This window comes from Medicago truncatula, chromosome 5 (genome assembly GCF_003473485.1).
Source record: "Medicago truncatula cultivar Jemalong A17 chromosome 5, MtrunA17r5.0-ANR, whole genome shotgun sequence".
Classification (NCBI taxonomy): Eukaryota; Viridiplantae; Streptophyta; class Magnoliopsida; order Fabales; family Fabaceae; genus Medicago; species Medicago truncatula.
Window position 1 is genome coordinate 2854846 of NC_053046.1, and position 22062 is coordinate 2876907.

The following is a 22062-nucleotide window of genomic DNA, read 5'->3' on the forward strand; positions in this document are numbered from 1 at the left end:
TAACCTTAGTTGATATCATCTTCACCACAAAGCTGATGTATTTGTTTATACGCCTCAGCAGCTTCTTCATAATTTTGGCAGTCAGCGCATTTACAACAATTCCAATTTGCTAATTAAGCACTACTGCATCATTATTATTGGTTTTGGTAGCATATTAGTTTAGCGCATTTATATCGATAGCTTTCATATTTTATGTTAATTGTATGTATAGACTGGGTTTGTGTGTTCGTTTTTGGAAATTGATTTTTTTCTTGTCTCCATTCTTTTCCTTGCCAGAGCATGGTGTTCAGCCGTTGCTCTTTTGACATAAAAAAACTTCATAACAATAGATGGAAATAACAAATGTTGTGCATCCCTATTATTTTTTTAAGTTAGTTTTTCAACTTACGTTATGGTTTGAATAAAAAGGAGAATAATGTTTTTTTGAAGGAAGGAGAAATAATGTTTAATAATATATATCAGTGTATCTCTTGTCTCGTGTATAATAATTATTTTATAATATATATTAGTGATGACAAATCATATGTTCAATACTTATGTCCTCGTGAGCTTAGCTCAGTTGGTTTGGATAATGCATAATATATCCAAGGTTCGGGGTTCAAACTCCGACCACTACCAAAATATGTTCAATACTTATTTTAAAATTTATATCAGAATGTCTTGTTTATAATAATTTTTAAAAATTTTGCGAAGTGACAACTTGTCTCGTTTAAAACAATTATTTTAAAATTCTGAAGTGATAAGTTGACCCTTGTATAATTTATTTTGTCAATCTTTTTTAAAACTTGTCTCTTAAACTATTCATATCACCACTCCCTCTCTCTCTCCCTCTCTCTCTCTCTCCCTCTCTCTCACATAACCAAGTGCGGTGTTGCCAAAGATCCCCAAACTCATCGACGGTGTCTCTCACTCCGACGCCGAAACTTCCGTTGTTGAGAATCACAACTCGCCGGAAGGTCAATAACCTAAGGCTTTAAATCAATTCTTCTCCTTTTCATTCATTCCCATTTGACACTACTCTCTCCTTCAGAGGAATATTTGTAGTTGTTGTTAGATTGGTTTGGAAAGTTTTTTGGGGTCCCGAAAGTGTTTTTTATGCTGACTGTATCAGTCTTGCTTTCTCTGTTTTTTAGGTTCTGTTATGGGTATTGGGTGGATGCGTTGGTGGTGAATAATGTTTTTGTTTTATGTATCACTCTTTTTCTTTGGCATGATTTCTCTGCCATGAGTTACCATGTTATGCTTTATGTTTGATTTCATTGGTCTTTTGTATATCTTTAATTTTTTGTTATTCTGAGTTTATACGGGCATTTGCTTTGTGTTTTTGTGCATCTTATTTTGATACAAGGGCAAGAACTGAAGTTCTTTCGATTGAAATTTCTCAATATTTGCTCTTTTTTTTCCTTCTTATTTTTTCGTGAATGATGCAAACTATCATATTATGTTTTTGTTTAGGGTGAAACTTCTATTTTTGGATCTTCTAACTAGAAAGTATTATTCTTCTATTTTTGAATTGGTAAACACAAAGTCTTTCCTATTAGGTCCTATGAGCATAACAAGGAGAACGACATTAGTGAAAACACAGTTATGCAGTAGTGTTGCAAGAGTGCAGGTTCTGTCATGGAGTGGTCTTGCTGATGTAGTTTTTTTTTTTCTTCCACGATTCAGCGGTGGTGTTTGTAGGCCGGCTAAACATGACTTTTACTGGTGTTAAAATCAGTCTTCAGTCTTTAGGTTTGTATATGTGCTTTAGTAAGTTCAAGTTTAAAATTTGACTGTTTTCATGAGAGGAAATAATTAAATATGAGAAGGGCATTAAATTGTGTGTATTAAAGTATGATTAAATTGTGGTTTGTTTGTGATTTGTTCAGTTTGTATGCCTTCACCTCTAATGGTTTAATTTTCTTCATGATAGCAAGTGCATATGTAATGGAAAGGATCTGAATACTACTATATGATTCAAATTTAAAGATATTAGAAGCTAGAAACACATGTCATATTACGATGATTCAAATTAAATTAAATTTCTCTTGTTTTCAAATTCATTCGTGCTTCTGTGTACGATTTCTAAAGCTGAACCACTTATGCATCATCTATAACAACGATTATTTTTTTATAATCAAAAGATACACTTCAATTAGCATCAACATTTAAGGTTTTTTCCATTAATAATAAAACAATTCAAACACCTCAAAATAAGTTACTTATATCTTATATTATAACGTCTCGACCCTTTCATTTTTAAGAAATGTCTCAACCTTTGCTAAAAAAAATAAAAATAAATGTCTCAACCCTTTAATCACTAGATTACACATTTTGAGATAAAAACTTTAATTGATATATATTGATTTATAAATAATAATTTACTCGAATAGTAAATAGTAAATCACACCCATAAATTACACAGGTCGAAGATCACTTATTACTTTCTAGGGTTAATAGTGCTTTTCACCCTGTAATATATGTCATTTTCGGTTTTCGCCCTTATAAAATTTTCGGTCTGATTTACACCCTCGTAAAATTTTTATTTTCCAGAAAACACCCCTAATAGGCCATTTTCAGAATTTTTTTAATTTGGTTTTTGAATGGCCTATTAAGGGTGTTTTCCGGAAAATAATTTTTTTACGAAGGTGCAAATCAAACCAAAAAATTTTATAGGGACGAAAATCAGAAATGATATATAATACATGGTGAATAACACTATTAACCCTACTTCCTATTACGGTCGATAAGACCCGTGCGGTAACACGGGTCAAAAGTCTAGTTTAACTTTATTCCACACACCATATTTATTTCAAAGTTAATTTTCTCTCTTCACCAAAGAAATCTGGAAAACTCTCTCATTCTCAAATAAACCCTAGCCGCCGCCTCCTCCCTCCTTCAGTGTGTCTCCGGCGGTCGTTTCATTGCTCCACCATCTTCATCCTCTCCTTTTCATCTGTAATTATACTCTATCAAATTTCCCTACGACCATCTTTTCGGCTAGATCTTGACATCCCCGTACAAGCTTTTGAAAATCCATAACCATAAAAAGAGTCCCCTCCATCTTCTCTACAAAACCCATTTAAAAATATCAGGAACGGACAACCTTCGCCGGTGACCACCGCGCCGGGAAAGAGCTTACGTGTTTTCATCCCGATCTGGGTCAGTCTTCATCAAGGTCAAGTTCTTTACATATTTTGTTTCCATTACATGCAACAACAACAATACAAATCTGAAATTGGATGTGATTTTTTTTGTAGATGAATCTTTTCCGGTTTTGACCGGTTCTTGTATTTAGCATTTTTTGACACTGATCGGACCGGATGTAGATCCGGTTCAACCGGTTCTGTCCGGTTTTAATAACCTTGAACCCAACTTAGGTTTTGCTTATAAATAAATAAATAAATGATGCAACTTACAATCGCCCCTTCAATTTATTTAAACCACTGCCAATCCCAATCTTTGTTCTACCAGCTGTTTTGCAATTCTCCATCGCGACCTAAGGTACTTTCCTCGTTTCTCTATTACTGTTGCGGTTGATTTCTTTCTTGTTAATTGTCAATATTTTTACGGTTAGTTTAGGGTTGGATATGGGTTGGGCACCAACGAGCCACCGAATGAAACCAAAGGGCCACAATCGTCTCCCCGTTCCCGACCGTTTCGAGCCTTGGTTTCGGCGGGTGTTTTATATTGAATCTGAATCAACAATCAACAAGGCTTGAAACAACCATTGACAAACAGATATACATGACAAGAAGCATCCAGATCTTTAATAGGCGATTGGGTAATTACCTGCTCCGCCGATTCCTCGACCCTGACTAAAATACTATACTACCCTCTGTTTTAATTTTATATCTTGGTTTTTTATATAATTTTTTTTTTTAATAAAATCATATAAACATAGAACGCTTTTAAAAATAACTAAATATATGGTTTATGTCAATTTATTGTGTAAAGGGATTTAATGGGATCATTGAGATAGGAAAATAACCTCCTGCTGACTTAGGAGATGGAGATGAAATTTTGTTTAAGTGGATTGAGGATTGAGTGGGCTTGGACACTATATTACAAAAAAAAAAAAAAAAAAAAAAAAAAACTAGTCCAAGTTTGGACACTACACCGACATCCCAGTAGAATATATATTAAACAGTTTTAAAAAATTATCGAAAGTATTAGGTGCATTGGTTCATTTGCTTGAATACTATACGGGGATGGCAGTTCAAATTCCGACATGAACATATTTTTAGAATAAAATATTATTAATGCAATAAAAATATTAATAAAAACTATTGGGGATTGAACCCACACCTGCTAGGTGATTGCAAGATTGTCTATCCGCTGCCCCAACCATAAGTTATGTGAAATAATATTCCTAATATTGAAGATCTGCCACCCGCTCTTCCCCCACCTAATTTTGGTTGGCATGGTTGGCCAATGGCAGTTTGAAATTTTTGTCCACCTATGTAGTTAGTTTTTAATAATATAAAACTTTATTCATAATTTAACTTTATGTTTAATTGTATGTTTTTTGTTCTTCTTACCTTCTCGTTTGGCCTCTATGATACTATCAAACATGAATCCTTTTTTGCGTGTTTTGATTTATTTATTTATTTATTTTCCTCTTATTCCTTTATGTAATATAGTGTGGCTATGAATAGAAATAAGGATTCAATTACCCCCGCAAGTGATACTATGCAAAGATGCAATAAAGCAAAAGGAGAGGGAAAAGTTGCATGGCCTACTATCCGAAGCTGCAATAAAGTAAAAGGGAATGGAAAATTTGATGATGCAAGTCATGAACTTTGCCCTTACTTTGATAATCTTCCATCTCAATTAACTACCCACATTCTCCTAAAGCTTCCCATTAAGTCTCTTCTCATATGTAGATGTGTGTGCAAAATTTGGAATACACTTATATCAGAACCACATTTTGCTAAATTGCAATTTGAGCGAGCACCAGTTAGTTTCGTGATTCGAAATTTAGACAATATAGGAGTGTCAAGAAACCTATACCTTCTTGAGTGTGAAGCTGAAAAGTTTGAGATTGGAAGCAAAAATCATGTGAAGCTTGACCCTATATTCGAGCTTCCTCTTTGTAAAGACATATCATCTAGGGACAAAAATGACGCCAAATTTTATAAGGTGATAAAAAAAAAAAAATCCAAGATACGTTATTTTACTCTCACCTCAAGTAGGGACAAGTTTGGCATTGTGAATTCTTGCAATGGCTTGCTTTGTTTATCTGAAACATCTATCGGAAGCCCTTTAGTGATTTGCAACCCAGTAACGAGGGAATTCACAATACTTCCTGAACTTACTACGACTTCTGACTGGTTTAACCGTGCTCGGGCTCGGGTACAAGCTGGTTTTGGTTTCCAACCCAAAACTAATGAATATAAGGTGATCATAATGTGGAACAAATATGTTAGACGAAACAATCGTTTGGTGTTTGAGCGTGTAGTGCTCGAGATACACACGCTTGGAACACCATCATGGAGAAAGGTTGAAGTGGATCCTCAAATTTCTTTTTTGAAGCTTTTGAATCCAACATGTGTGAATGGCGCACTTCATTGGATTATATTTGAAACGGGGCAACAAAAGTCAATATTGTGTTTCAATTTTGAAAGTGAGAGGTTGCAGTCGTTTCCTTCTCCTCCACATGTGTTTGGAAATCATGATAATGGATTTCCCCTTAGCATGCCTATTAGATTGGGAGAATTGAAGGGATTTCTTTACATTTGTCATATATCGTCTCTTGAGAATGTTACAATGTGGGTTATGAATGAATATGGCATTGGAGAATCATGGACTATTGTTTACAGCATTGATACTTCGCTCTTGCTCATGCCGGGCACTTGTTTGGGCTATCCTGATCCGTGGCGTTGTGGTTGTTATTGGCTGTCTAAACACCACGAACCTGAGAAACATGAGTTCAAAGTTTTTCGAATTCAAGGGACAACTTTAGGAGAAGTTGAAGTAATTGAATATATTCCAAGTCTAATATCATTGAACGATGTCGTGAAAGGAGACAATGTTGAAGCGTTGAACACCCACTCATGGTACGAATGTAATATTTTATTTTGATCGAGTAAATGAATATGATTTTCTTTTAGAAATTACAATTTGACTCATAAGACGAAGATTCAATGGGACATATGTGAATTTCTTACGTTGTTGTCTATGTTTTGATTTCCAATTTTGTGAACAACCATGATCTATTTTTGTGTTGTTTTAATTTGTTATAATTTTAGTCCATTTTCGTTGCCTTTAATTACATATTAGCTTTAACAATTGTAAAAATACATGTTGACTCAATTATTTGTTGGAAAATGTTGTCAACACTCGCTCGTTTCAACACATTCTTTCTAACACCAATTCTCTTATTCTGTTAAATGCACATGGGTCCCACCACTATATGCGAGACTTGTTTTCAAAGTGGTAGGTCCTATATGTATTTCACCAATAAGAGAGTGTATGTTAGAAAGAGTGTTAAAATGAGTGTTGTTGACATTACTCCTATTTATTAATAATTACATCTTATAAATTTCTCTTAGAAATGTAACTTGGTCTAACACAACTCTACAAAACCGGCTTAAGATGTTAGAATTGTTTTCACATATAAACACTTGTTGAGACCATCTTTTATCCGATGTAGAACTCTTTAGCATATTCCTTTATACTTTTTGGGTTGATGGACGAGTAGGAAATGGATAGTTCTTGTAATGTTGGTTTTTGGATCTTCCTTGTTTGTTTAGTTGTGGATAGTTTCTCAAGACTATTTTATCCCCTACAAATTGTAGTTATAGCAAATTTTACTTAACCATTGTTCCTTAATTGTTTTAATTTTTTGTAGGTGGGAAAACGATATTACATGTGGAGAAAATGAAGTTCTTTCCATATCTCAACATATTGTTTGAGAGTTGGAAAGTACACGTTCTTCACCTGCACTTCTGGTGAAGAATTTGGTGAAGAGCCTGCTTCCTAATAAGAGTACGTTTGTTTTCGCATTGGAAGCCTTTGATGAATAATATATGAATTTCTATACAACAGGGAGGGTTAAAAGAGAAACTCTTCTATAGGCACAACCACAAATGATAAATATTTATTTAAACACGCCCACATCAAATATGCAAAAGTTAAAAGAGAATAAAACTAAATGATGTTGATTGAGGTGATCTAATTATTTTTGTTTTAAAATTTTCCATTTGATGTGAGTGCGTCCAAATATTTATCATTTGTGCTTGTGTTCATAGAAGAGTTTCCCGGTGGTAAGAGATAAAATTCCTGTTCTATCTTACCATTCTTTTAATTATTACAATTGTGTTTAACTACTGTTTGGGTTAAATAAGTAAATGGTCCCCCTAAATATATCAACATTTGATTTTAGTCCTCCAAAATTTTCGATCCATGAAATTAGTTCATACTTTTCTTTTTTGTCAACTCATGTATTCATGTTTTTTAATGAAATTTTCTAGAAATGGATTTTTCAAAAAAAAAAAAAAGTTTTTGGCAAAACATAAATTTAATATGAATTTTTATGTTTTTGGTGCTAAAACATTTATAACACTCATGTTTTGTTAAAAAAATCTAATTTTTTTTGGAAAATATTATCATACTTTTTCACACATTTCTGGAAAATTTCATGAAGGTTAAACATGAATTGACTAAAAAGTAGGTGAAAATTTTTGGAGGACCAAAAGCATAGGAAATATTTTAAAAGAACTAAAATCAAATGTTGGTTTATATAGGAGACCATTTACTTATTTAACCCTAACTATTTTGATGCATAGTTTGAAGTTAATTGTTGGCTCCGTAGATAATTACAAAGTTTGGATGCAAATAAATTAATAATTCTTGTGTGACTATTTTCTTCGAGAAAATAAGTAATTCTACTCTAAAACAAAACACATAATTTGATTTCCTATTTTTGTACATTTTGGAAGGAAGCAATAAAAATTATATTGGATACAATTAAGTTGGTCAATATGCTGAAGGCTGGATATTGTTACTCAAAATTTTGTTTAAATTGACAGGAAAATTTGGAAATACAGAAGGCTGGGTATGTTATTAAAACGAAGTCAATCAATATGCTGAAGAGAATTTTTTGAGCTGGAGGAAACATCCGCAAAGTTTCGGAGCCGTGGAGCTGCATCAAAGAATTTTTTTTGTATGCTTTTGTTAAGTAATTTTAAACCAAATAAGGACTGAATTCTTTGATGGATTGGTTACATGATGTTGTATGCTTTTAAAGTTTGTTTTGAACTGCGATGTATTGCTGGTTCCTAATATGTTTTGTTTGAGTTAATGTTGAACTCAGTATACTTCTGTTTTGAACTGTGATGAATTGCTGGTTTCTAATATGCTTTGTTTGAGTCAACAGAGTTACACATTTCAAAATTTCATAATCAATAAGAATAATAGCTCGGACTTTCTTCCCTTAACATATTAATAAGAGAGTGTTGGGACATTGGTATGAAGTTGAAAGAAAATTGAATGGTTGGGAAGATTAAACACCAAGTCATGAGATTTTAACATAATGTTGCGTGAATTAAAAATCTTTTTAATTTTTAAATACTTGATATTGATAAAATAATAGTAATTATTATTATTTTTTATTCATGATGTCACTTTCCATAACTTTAATTTAGTTTATTTTGGTTGTGATCAAGATTGAGAATTTAACTAAGTTTTCTATTTTTTCTTCATTCACTTCCAATTACTTTGTATCTTCCATTTTACTGGTTAGTTTCTTTCACAAGTTTAACTAAATTTGATTACAAAATTTCTATATAAATAAATGACTATAATGAGTCATAAATCACATCAAAATTGTTAAAAATAAATAAATAAATAAATCACATCAAAACATGAGTTGTCGAAAACTTTTTCTCTCTTCTCCCTCCAACTTGTGTTAACAAGTTATTCCTTTATAAATTAAACATGACTTTTACTGGTGTTAAAATCAGTCTTCAGTATCCCCGTGAGCTTAGCTCAGTTGGTAGGGATATTGTATATTATATGCATGAGGCGGGGTTCGAACCCCGCACACTTCATTTCTCCACAATTAAATTGTGTGAGCTCTAGCCACTAGGCTACTTGACCAAAAAGAATAATAATTCAGTCTTCAGTCTTTAGGTTTGTATATGTGCTTTAGTAAGTTCAAGCTTAAAATTTGACTGTTTTCATGAGAGGAAATAATTAAATATGAGAAGGGCATTAAATTGTGTGTATTAAAGTATGATTAAATTGTGGTTTGTTTGTGATTTGTTCAGTTTGTATGCCTTCACCTCTAATAGTTTAATTTTCTTCATGATAGCAAGTGCATATGTAATGGAAAGGATATGAATACAACTATATGATTCAAATTTAAAGATATTAGAAGCCAGAAACACATGTCATATTATGATGATTCAAATTAAATTAAATTTCTCTATTTCCAAATTCATTCGTGCTTCTGTGTACGATTTCTAAAGCTGAACCACTTATGCATCATCTATAACAGCGACTATTTTTTTATAATCAAAAGATACACCTCAATTAGCATCAACATTTAAGGTTTTTTCCATTAATAATAAAACAATTCAAACACCTCAAAATAAGTTACTTATATCTTATATTATAATGTCTCAACCCTTTTATTTTTAAGAAATGTCTCAACCTTTGCTAAAAAAAAAAAAAAAAAAAATATCAACCCTTTAATCACTAGTTTACACATTTTGTGATAAAAACTTTAATTGATATATATTGATTTATAAATAATAATTTACTCGAATAGTAAATAGTAAATCACACCCATAAGGGTCCGTTTGGTTCGAGAATTAGGAGGGGACGGGAGGGGAGGGATTTTTACGGAGGGGAGATATTTTTAATTAAAAGTGTGTTTGGTTCACAAGGGGAGGGGAGGGATTTTAACAGTATTTTACCGTTTTACCCTTAAACTTAATTAAATAAAAGAAACTGTTTGTTTTTACGATTTCAGAAACTGACAAAGACAAGCACACATCTAAGCCGCTATTTTATCTTAAACTGGCTCATGTATTTTGCTCCAAGCATCATATTGTTTTTTTTTTTTGACTTTTTTTATCGGAGCAATTCTTTGTAATATTTTTTTTATAAGAGCAATTCTTTGTAATCCTTGCATTTTTTTCCAATTACTTTCGTAAAAAATAGCATAGCTCTTAAATATAGGACATAAGAATTTTCAAAATCATGGATAGTGCTTATTAATTAACAATTGTAAGACAAATGAAATTTGTTGCATATGAACAAATAAGACACATGAAAGTGACTATGACTACTGTTAATATTTTATTAATATAAAAATGTACCTTAAAATATGGGTAGAATCTAGTGCTACTAGAAATTTCCAAGGGGATCGTTGATCCATCAGGTTGTACAATAAACTTTTCTTCCAATTCAAGAATAGCTTTCAAAACTTGATGGAGATGACGGCTAATTGTCTCACCCGAACGACGAAACCAAAAGTTGACTTCACGATTTTTAGCATTATGGGTTAGTATGTAAAGTGATTTTGCAACTTGTTCTTCCACACTTGACCATCTTGTAGGTCGTAAGCCCCCTTCTCTTTCTAACATATCGCATAACTTTAAAAAAGTTTGAGGACCCATTCTTATTATATTTCTACTAGTTTCACTATTTTTAAGTCGATACATTACTTCTTCACGCACCCTTTCTCTCGGAGAGCTCATACTATAACTTTTTTTTTTTTTACGAGATTCAAATATAACAAAAGACAACAACACACATAAGCTGAGCTATAGCTCTTCGGCGCAAATCAAACCATCTATTGATAGCAATTTCCTGATCTTGATGATCCATCTAATCGCATAAAATTAATTTCTAGATTATATAACTCTTATACTACAATTACATATAGACATGTAATAAACTACAACAAACATATTTATATATAAACGAGGCCATGATCAATATATGGAAGAAAAAAAAATGAAACAAAGCATATAGAAAGAAAAGCAGAATGTAAAAAAGAAAAAAAAATCATGATTAATGTATAGATATATGGAAGATAAAAAAAATGAAACAAAGCATATAGATTAATGTACAGAAAAATAAAGCCAAGATTTTACACAACAAGACATGTAGGATCGGTGAATTAACAGTGAAAAAAAACACTACTAGGTTGTGATTATCCTATTTTAGCTAGAAGTGAAGATTTGCATTTTATATAAGCTGTATCTGATACTCCAACAACAATAAGTATCAATAAAAATAATGCACAGCTTTGAGGATGGATAATGTAGTGTGCCAACAGGAACAAGTTCAATAGCCAGCATCAGCATGCTTGAGAGAGGTTTTAAGTGGGAACATGTGAAATGTAAACATGTCCTGAGTTTTTACTGTTCGTTTGCCTGTAGGCTGTAGCTATTTTATGCAAAATTTTATTTGTATATTTCTGTTCTCATGGTAAATTATTTTATTTTTTTAAAACTATGTGCGTTTTTAGTGAATTTCATTTTCAATTTGATTCAATGATTACGAGTTATATTCAGCTAATCCGATAATAGTAAGGTTGTGTAGTGAAAAAAAATTCTGGTCAAGATTTTACACAACAAAACATGGATAGGTGAATTAACTGTGAAAAAAAAAACAAGCAACAACAAGTATAATAATCTGAATTAAAATAAAATAATAATAATAATAATAAAACTTCAACGATTTCATCAAAAAAAAAAATGACTTCAACGATTTTAAAAGTGCAAAAAAAACAATACTCTCAAATGAATGGATCAATACCATAAGAAAAAACACACTATGAAACAAACAAGTCACCGTAAGGATAAAGCAACAATTTAAACAATAAAGTTCCAACAACGATAACGATTAAACAAGAATAATAAAGTAGCGAATCAATAACGATGTAATTAATAATACTACGATATAGACAATGAGATGATGAAATTACTCACAATTCACTTTGGAGGAAGCCTCAAGCAGTCGTTGACAACAACAAAGTAGTAGTAAGAGCGGTTTGTACATCTAACAAATAAGAGTGGTAGATTATATAATAATAAAAATTGTTACAAGGAAAATATAACAAAATAATAATAATAATTGTTACAAGAATAAGATAACCTAATAATAATAATAAGATTGTTATAAAAATAATATAATCTAATAATAATAAAAGTTGTTACAAGGTTAATATTGAGATTTGAAATTAATTTAAGGATAATTATGGCAATGCAATAAAATTTTAAAGAGATTTGCTCCCCTCCCCTCCCCTTCCCTTCCCTTCCCTTCCCTTCTAAAAATTGAACCAAACACTTCAAATTAAAAATCTCCCCTCCCCTTCCCTCCAAAACTCTCGAACCAAACGGACCCTAAGTTACACAGGTCGAAGATAACTTATCACTTTCTATTACAGTCGATAAGACCCGTGCTGTAATAAGGGTCAAAAGTCTAGTTTAACTTTAGGCAAATTCAACGGTACACCCACTATATTTGAGTGTACCGATACACTCACTTTTTAAATTCATAGTTAAATGAGTTGTTTTTTGAAAAAATATATTATTTTTTTATCATTTATAATTATAATAACTAAATTTTATTCATCAAAAATGTCAACGAAATAATTTTTTATTTTTTAAAATTTTTATCACTCATAATTGAGAACATTCATTATTTTTTACGATAATATGTAAAAAAAAAAAAAGTTATTATGATTCTTATAAACAATTAAATGATGTTTTTTCTTATGAAATGTTGTTTTATAAAATATAAATATTGACAAATAGCTATTTAATACATAAAAAATGATCGTTCATTTATAAAATTAAGAAGCATGAGTACCGATACACCTCATTTTGTGAGTGTACCGTAGAAGTTCCCTTAACTTTATTCCACACACACCATATTTATTTCAAAGTTAATTTTCTCTCTCTTCACCAAAGAAATCTGGAAAACTCTCATTCTCAAACAAACCCTAGCCGCCGCCGCCACCCTCCTTCAGTGTGTCTCCGGCAGTCGTTACATTGCTCCACCATCTTCATCCTCTCCTTTTCATCTGTAATTATACTCTATCAAATTTCCCTACGACCATCTTTTCGGCTAGATCTTGACATCCACGTACAAGCTTTTGAAAATCCATCACCATAAAAAGAGTCCCCTCCATCTTCTCTACAAAACCCATTTAAAAATATCAGGAACGGACAACCTTCGCCGGTGACCACCACGCCGGAGCTTGCAACCACCGCGCCGGGAAAGAGCTTACGTGTTTTCATCCCGATCTGGGTCAGAATTTTTACACAAACACTTAAAACTGGGCTGTTGTCTTCATCAAGGTCAAGTTCTTTACATATTTTGTTTCCATTACATGCAACAACAACAATACAAATATGAAATTGGATGTGATTTTTTTTGTAGATGAATCTTTTCCGGTTTTGACCGGTTCTTGTATTTAGCATTTTTTGACACTGATCGGACCGGACGTAGATCCGGTTTCCGGTTCTTGTATTTAGCATTTTTTGACACTGATCGGACCGGACGTAGATCCGGTTTCCGGTTCAACCGGTTCTGTCCGGTTTTAATAACCTTGAACCCAACTTAGGTTTTGCTTATAAATAAATAAAAAAATGATGCAACTTACAATCGCCCCTTCAATTTATTTAAAGACTAATACCTCAAATTCGTCCTTGAATTTTAAAAAATCGGTCAATTTCGTCCCTGAATTTTGCGAAATATCAAATTAGTTCCTGAATTTACAAAATGTCAATCAAATCAGTCCCTCCGTTAAGTTGGTCTGTTAACGGAGGTGACGTGTAACGTTAACCTCTGACAAAGCTTACCACTTCAGATGCCACGCAAGCAGGAACCAAACTGATTGATTTACGCAAAAACCCTAATTTTTTTGATTAAATTTGAAATTCATAGATCAAGTGGTCTGCCTTGTAGAATCGGTGTTCAGAATTGATGGGTGGTGCGCGAATGGGCAAAATCAACTGCAACAACCGGTATTCATCTTCAAGCTCTAGGTGTATTTTGGAGGACAAGGTTGATGGATAAAGTTGATTGTGTAAGAAGTGAGCTTAGGTTGATTAAGATATTGATATGAATATTTTGTTTGATTGAGTTGTTTAAAATGATATTGTAATGTGCCAAGTCCATGTAATGTTGTAATGAAAATAGATTGTCAATGAATGAACCAAACCTTTATGTCAAAATATTTCAATGAAATTGGTCCTTGAATTATATACATATCCATCATATCGATCCTCAAATTAGTTTAAATATCATCAAATAGGTCTTTGAATTTTCACAACAGATATCACTGTGATCCTTGGTGCATACATTTGCTGAACAAAGTAAAAAGTAAAAGACATGCACTTTGATTATAAAAAGACAGACATTTTCATATTATCATAAGTCATATATTTGATGTTCATAAGTCATTACATAGCCAAAAGAATAACATTATATAGCCATCAAATCATTACATAGCCAAAAGAATAACATTATATAGCCATCAAGTCATCAAATCATTTGATGTTCTTAAGTGATTACATATCCAAAAAAGCGTAAACTAAACAAGTCCAAAAAACATTAATTAAACTAGTCCAAAAACATAATTTAAACATGCATCAATGCTATAGAAATCCTGGAGTTGGGATAAACTCCATGTATTAGGGTTGAGTAGAAGCGGATGACCCGTAATTTGGATTTGGAACTCTAATAACTCCAAGAGCAGTTGGATCTTGTGGAGCAGGACCCCTCAATGGTGTTTGTTTATGCATGTCATTTGAAATCATTGGTCCTCTCATGCCATATCTCCTTGTACTCATTATCTGCAAATAAAATCAATCATATGAGCCCTTAAATTATAACAAAATCCATCAAATTAGTCCTCAAATTATGACAGTAAGTCTCAAATCGATCCAAGACAACACAGGTAATAGAGGGGTATAATTGGAAACACAGGAAAAAAATACTGAAATGTTAAATATCGAATTTTGACCATTTCCATCAATTTAGTCCTTGTACACGTGGCTGACTTGCTGACACGTGTACAAGACAACAAGCATGCAAGAAGCCACATCATCACTATTAATGGACCTTTTGGACGGAGGGACGAATTTGTTGGACGTCTGTAAAATTCAGGGACTAATTTGATTTTCGAAAAATTCAGGGACGAAATTGACCGATTTTTCAAAATTCAAGGACGAATTTGAGGTATTAGTCTTATTTAAACCACTGCCAATCCCAATCTTTGTTCTACCAGCTGTTTTGCAATTCTCCATCGCGACCTAAGGTACTTTCCTCGTTTCTCTATTACTGTTGCGGTTGATTTCTTTCTTGTTAATTGTCAATATTTTTACGGTTAGTTTAGGGTTGGATATGGGTTGGGCACCAACGAGCCACCGAATGAAACCAAAGGGCCACAATCGTCTCCCCGTTCCCGACCGTTTCGAGCCTTGGTTTCGGCGGATGTCGATTCCAGCGGGTGTTTTATATTGAATCTGAATCAACAATCAACAAGGCTTGAAACAACCATTGACAAACAGATATACATGACAAGAAGCATCCAGATCTTTAATAGGCGATTGGGTAATTACCTGCTCCGCCGATTCCTCGACCCTGACCAAAATACTATACTACCCTCTGTTTTAATTTTATATCTTGGTTTTTTTTTTATATATATATATATATATATATATATATATATATATATATATATATATATTTTTAATAAAATCATATAAACATAGAACGCTTTTAAAAATAACTAAATATATGGTTTATGTCAATTTATTGTGTAAAGGGATTTAATGGGATCATTGAGATAGGAAAATAACCTCCTGCTGACTTAGGAGATGGAGATGAAATTTTGTTTAAGTGGATTGAGGCTTGAGTGGGCTTGGACACTATATTACAAAAAAAAAAAAAAAAAAAAAACTAGTCCAAGTTTGGACACTACACCGACATCCCAGTAGAATATATATTAAACAGTTTTAAAAAATTATCGAAAGTATTAGGTGCATTGGTTCATTTGCTTGAATACTATACGGGGATGGCAGTTCAAATTCCGACAGGAACATATTTTTAGAATAAAATATTATTAATGCAATAGAAATATTAATAAAAACTATTGGGGATTGAACCCACACCTGCTAGGTGATTGCAAGATTGTCTATCCGCTGCCCCAACCATAAGTTATGTGAAATAATATTCATACTATTGAAGATCTGCCACCCGCTCTTCCCCCACCTAATTTTGGTTGGCATGGTTGGCCAATGGCAGTTTGAAATTTTTGTCCACCTTTGTAGTTAGTTTTTAATAATATAAAACTTTATTCATAATTTAACTTTATGTTTAATTGTATGTGTTTTGTTCTTCTTACCTTCTCGTTTGGCCTCTATGATACTATCAAACATGAATCCTTTTTTGCGTGTTTTGATTTATTTATTTATTTTCCTTTTATTCCTTTATGTAATATAGTGTGGCTATGAATAGAAATAAGGATTCAATTACCCCCGCAAGTGATACCATGCAAAGATGCAATAAAGCAAAAGGAGAGGGAAAAGTTGCATGGCCTACTATCCGAAGCTGCAATAAAGTAAAAGGGAAAGGAAAATTTGATGATGCAAGTCATGAACTTTGCCCTTACTTTGATAATTTTCCATCTCAATTAACTACCCACATTCTCCTAAAGCTTCCCATTAAGTCTCTTCTCATATGTAGATGTGTGTGCAAAATTTGGAATACACTTATATCAGAACCACATTTTGCTAAATTGCAATTTGAGCGAGCACCAGTTAGTTTCGTGATTCGAAATTTAGACAATATAGGAGTGTCAAGAAACCTATACCTTCTTGAGTGTGAAGCTGAAAAGTTTGAGATTGGAAGCAAAAATCATGTGAAGCTTGACCCTATATTCGAGCTTCCTCTTTGTAAAGACATATCATCTAGGGACAAAAATGACGCCAAATTTTATAAGGTGATAAAAAAAAAAAAATCCAAGATACGTTATTTTACTCTCACCTCAAGTAGGGACAAGTTTGGCATTGTGAATTCTTGCAATGGCTTGCTTTGTTTATCTGAAACATCTATCGGAAGCCCTTTAGTGATTTGCAACCCAGTAACGAGGGAATTTACAATACTTCCTGAACTTACTACGACTTCTGACTGGTTTAACAGTGCTCGGGTACAAGCTGGTTTTGGTTTCCAACCCAAAACTAATGAATATAAGGTGATCATAATGTGGAACAAATATGTTAGACGAGACAATCGTTTGGTGTTTGAGCGTGTAGTGCTCGAGATACACACGCTCGGAACATCATCATGGAGAAATGTTGAAGTGGATCCTCAAATTTCTTTTTTGAAGCTTTTGAATCCAACATGTGTGAATGGCGCACTTCATTGGATTATATTTGAAGCTTGGCAACAAAAGTCAATATTGTGTTTCAATTTTGAAAGTGAGAGGTTGCAGTCGTTTCCTTCTCCTCCACATGTGTTTGGAAATCATGATAATGGATTTCCCCATAGCATGCCTATTAGATTGGGAGAATTGAAGGGATTTCTTTACATTTGTCATAGATCGTCTCTCGAGAATGTTACAATGTGGGTTATGAATGAATATGGCATTGGAGAATCATGGACTATTGTTTACAACATTGATACTTCGCTCTTGTACATTCCGGGCACTTGTGTGGGCTATCCTTATCCGTGGCGTTGTAGTTTTTATTGGCTGTCTAAACACCACGAACCTGAGAAACATGGGTTCAAAGTTTTTCGAATTCAAGGGACAACAGAAGTTGAAGTAATTGAATATATTCCAAGTCTAATATCATTGAACGATGTCGTGAAAGGAGACAATGTTGAAGCGTTGAACACCCACTCATGGTACGAATGTAATATTTTATTTTGATTGAGTAAATGAATATGATTTTCTTTTAGAAATTACAATTTGACTCATAAGACAAAGATTCAATGGGACATATGTGAATTTCTTACGTTGTTGTCTATGTTTTGATTTCCACTTTTGTGAACAACCATGCTCTATTTTTGTGTTGTTTTAATTTGTTATAATTTTAGTCCGTTTTCGTTGCCTTTAATTACATATTAGCTTTGACAATTGTAAAAATACATGTTGACTCAATTATTTGTTGGAAAATGTTGTCAACAATCGCTCGTTTCAACACATTATTACTAACACCAATTCTCTTATTCTGTTAAATGCACATGGGTCCAACCACTATATGCGAGACTTGTTTTCAAAGTGGTAGGTCCTATATGTATTTCACCAATAAGAGAGTGTAAGTTAGAAAGAGTGTTAAAATGAGTGTTGTTGACATTACTCCTATTTATTAATAATTACATCTTATAAATTTCTCTTAGAAATGTAACTTGGTCTAACACAACTCTACAAAACCGGCTTAAGATGTTAGAATTGTTTTCACATATAAACACTTGTTGAGGCCATCTTTTATCCGATGTAGAACTCTTTAGCAAATTCCTTTATACTTTTTGGGTTGATGGACGAGTAGGAAATGGATAGTTCTTGTAATGTTGGTTTTTGGATCTTCCTTGTTTGTTTAGTTGTGGATAGTTTCTCAAGACTATTTTATCCCCTACAAATTGTAGTTATAGCAAATTTTACTTAACCATTGTTCCTTAATTGTTTTAATTTTTTGTAGGTGGGAAAACGATATTACATGTGGAGAAAATGAAGTTCTTTCCATATCTCAACATATTGTTTGAGACTTGGAAAGTACACGTTCTTCACCTGCACTTCTGGTGAAGAATTTGGTGAAGAGCCTGCTTCCTAATAAGAGTACGTTTGTTTTCGCATTGGAAGCCTTTGATGAATAATATATGAATTTCTATACAACAGGGAGGGTTAAAAGAGAAACTCTTCTATAGACACAACCACAAATGATAAATATTTATTTAAACACGCCCTCATCAAATATGCAAAAGTTAAAAGAGAATAAAACTAAATGATGTTGATTGATGTGATCTATTTATTTTTGTTTTAAATTTTTCCATTTGATGTGAGCGCGTCCAAATATTTTTCATTTGTGCTTGTGTTCATAGAAGAGTTTCCCAGTGGTAAGAGATAAAATTCACTGTTCTATCTTACCATTCTTTTAATTATTACAATTGTGTTTAACTAGAAAATGTTGATTAACTATTTAGGTTAAATAAGTAAATGGTCCCCCTAAATATATCAACATTTGATTTTAGTCCTCGAAAATTTTCCATCCATGAAATTAGTCCATACTTTTTTGTCAACTCATGTGTAACCTTCATGTTTTTTAATGAAATTTTCTAGAAATGGATTTTTCAAAAAAAAAAAAAAAGTTTTTGGCAAAACATAAATTTAATATGAATTTTTATGTTTTTGGTGCTAAAACATTTATAACACTCATGTTTTGTTAAAAAAATCTAATTTTTTTTGGAAAATATTATCATACTTTTTCACACATTTCTGGAAAATTTCATGAAGGTTAAACATGAATTGACTAAAAAGTAGGTGAAAATTTTTGGAGGACCAAAAGCATAGGAAATATTTTAAAAGAACTAAAATCAAATGTTGGTTTATATAGGAGACCATTTACTTATTTAACCCTAACTATTTTGATGCATAGTTTGAAGTTAATTGTTGGCTCCGTAGATAATTACAAAGTTTGGATGCAAATAAATTAATAATTCTTGTGTGACTATTTTCTTCGAGAAAATAAGTAATTCTACTCTAAAACAAAACACATAATTTGATTTCCTATTTTTGTACATTTTGGAAGGAAGCAATAAAAATTATATTGGATACAATTAAGTTGGTCAATATGCTGAAGGCTGGATATTGTTACTCAAAATTTTGTTTAAATTGACAGGAAAATTTGGAAATACAGAAGGCTGGGTATGTTATTAAAACGAAGTCAATCAATATGCTGAAGAGAATTTTTTGAGCTGGAGGAAACATCCGCAAAGTTTCGGAGCCGTGGAGCTGCATCAAAGAATTTTTTTTGTATGCTTTTGTTAAGTAATTTTAAACCAAATAAGGACTGAATTCTTTGATGGATTGGTTACATGATGTTGTATGCTTTTAAAGTTTGTTTTGAACTGCGATGTATTGCTGGTTCCTAATATGTTTTGTTTGAGTTAATGTTGAACTCAGTATACTTCTGTTTTGAACTGTGATGAATTGCTGGTTTCTAATATGCTTTGTTTGAGTCAACAGAGTTACACATTTCAAAATTTCATAATCAATAAGAATAATAGCTCGGACTTTCTTCCCTTAACATATTAATAAGAGAGTGTTGGGACATTGGTATGAAGTTGAAAGAAAATTGAATGGTTGGGAAGATTAAACACCAAGTCATGAGATTTTAACATAATGTTGCGTGAATTAAAAATCTTTTTAATTTTTAAATACTTGATATTGATAAAATAATAGTAATTATTATTATTTTTTATTCATGATGTCACTTTCCATAACTTTAATTTAGTTTATTTTGGTTGTGATCAAGATTGAGAATTTAACTAAGTTTTCTATTTTTTCTTCATTCACTTCCAATTACTTTGTATCTTCCATTTTACTGGTTAGTTTCTTTCACAAGTTTAACTAAATTTGATTACAAAATTTCTATATAAATAAATGACTATAATGAGTCATAAATCACATCAAAATTGTTAAAAATAAATAAATAAATAAATCACATCAAAACATTATATTGAGTTGTCGAAAACTTTTTCTCTCTTCTCCCTCCAACTTGTGTTAACAAGTTATTCCCTTATGAATTAACAATGCTCTTAAGACCATGGTCTATTTTTGGTATAATGTTCTTCCGAAATTAAGAATGATTTTAAGAACATAGTTCATTCGATAATATATGTCCTTTCAAAATAAAGAGTATTCTTAAATTCATAGTCTTTTTCAAGAATAATGCCCTTTTGGAATTCACAATGATTTAAGAATAATGCCCCTCTAGGGTTATTGTATCCTTCTGCAGAATGTGGAGCTTGGGGAGGAGTATTTGAACATAGGTCATCATTATGCGCTACTAGCCCACATCTAAAACAGAACATTGGTAGATTTTCATATCTGAAATCTACCTAGTTAATTCCATCAACATCATTACCAATATACATTTCAGCCTTTATAGGGGGAGTTAATGTCAAAAAGAATCTTAGCTTTCACTATCCTAGCACTATCATGGTAATCATACAATCCAACATCCAAAACCTGACCAATTTGAGACCCAATTTGGTTACCCATACAAATAGATCTACAGTGAAGTGGGAGGCCCCACATCTGGACCCAAAGAGGAATTTTAGAGAAATCTAGTTCACTAGGATTAACCTTTCTATCCCAAGAATGAAGAACTAACCAGCAGTTGCGTATTATCCATGGATTTCCTTTTAGAATTCTTGTCAGATCTTGTTCTTTATCCATAGATATCTGATACAATTTTCCTTCTATTTCTGTAATCTTCAATCCTGCAGGTTTGGACCAAATTCCAGCCATAGAGTTGTGTAAAGAAGGTGTAGGAATGGATTTGTCAGAGAGAATCTTTTCAATCAAGCTGTTCTTGCAAGTGTTAATACTTTCTTGGAGATCATCTTCTTGATAATAGCAAAACGGTTCAGAATCTGGTGACTCCCCAGGGGGTGATTCTTGATGAGAAGGTTGTTGAAAAGAATCAGTCTGGTCTGGTGCATACTAGTGTCCACTGGTTGAATCTTGACCATCATGAGCGCCATGGATTTGTTGTTGATAAGATTGTTGGTTTGTGGAGAAGAGGTTAGGATTGTTTGTTATGATAGGGGTTACGTTTGCAACCTTTTGAATTTTTGTAGGACGGTGGGAATCTGGGGAAAGAATAGGGTGGAGTTGCTGATGTTGGGAGTCAGAGACGGCTCCAGAAGTGGAAGGGAGAGACATGATGAGATAAGGCAGAGGGGAAGGGAACCACAATGAGCAAAAGAAAGGAAAGAAGCAAGATTGGTAACGATGGTGAGATGAGAAAAACACGATTGGTAATGATGATGGGATGAGCCTAAAGAAGAGGCAAAGGAAAAGAAGACAAAAACCAAGTGATGAAA

At 32.6% G+C, this 22062-nt stretch overlaps 2 protein-coding genes across 8 annotated transcripts; both read left to right on the top strand.

The window, feature by feature from the left end:
- The first annotated feature begins 3018 nt into the window (after nt 1-3018).
- Nucleotides 3019-8338, top strand: LOC11427577 (F-box protein At3g07870). 4 transcript variants are annotated; one of them, XM_039834520.1, is made up of 5 exons: nt 3019-3160; nt 3243-3486; nt 4626-6041; nt 6836-6972; nt 8016-8338. In XM_039834520.1, the coding sequence occupies exons 3-4, from the start codon at nt 4633-4635 to the stop codon at nt 6897-6899; spliced, it is 1473 nt and encodes a 490-aa protein (XP_039690454.1). In that variant the 5' UTR covers nt 3019-3160; nt 3243-3486; nt 4626-4632; the 3' UTR covers nt 6900-6972; nt 8016-8338. The 4 variants fall into 4 exon arrangements, with proteins under 4 accessions (XP_039690454.1, XP_024639842.1, XP_024639841.1 ...); XM_024784074.2 differs by having other exon boundaries at nt 4641-6041; XM_024784073.2 differs by lacking the exon at nt 3243-3486 and having other exon boundaries at nt 3022-3160.
- LOC11440987 (F-box protein At3g07870) lies at nt 3031-20175 on the top strand. 4 transcript variants are annotated; one of them, XM_039834524.1, is made up of 5 exons: nt 3031-3144; nt 13255-13304; nt 16456-17859; nt 18654-18790; nt 19851-20175. In XM_039834524.1, exons 3-4 carry the CDS (start codon nt 16463-16465, stop codon nt 18715-18717), a joined length of 1461 nt encoding a protein of 486 aa, XP_039690458.1. In that variant the 5' UTR covers nt 3031-3144; nt 13255-13304; nt 16456-16462; the 3' UTR covers nt 18718-18790; nt 19851-20175. The 4 variants fall into 4 exon arrangements, with proteins under 4 accessions (XP_039690458.1, XP_039690456.1, XP_039690457.1 ...); XM_039834522.1 differs by lacking the exon at nt 3031-3144 and adding an exon at nt 13915-15268 and having other exon boundaries at nt 12854-13304; XM_039834523.1 differs by lacking the exon at nt 3031-3144 and adding an exon at nt 13915-15268 and having other exon boundaries at nt 12854-13304; nt 16471-17859.
- Nucleotides 20176-22062: the final 1887 nt, after the last annotated feature.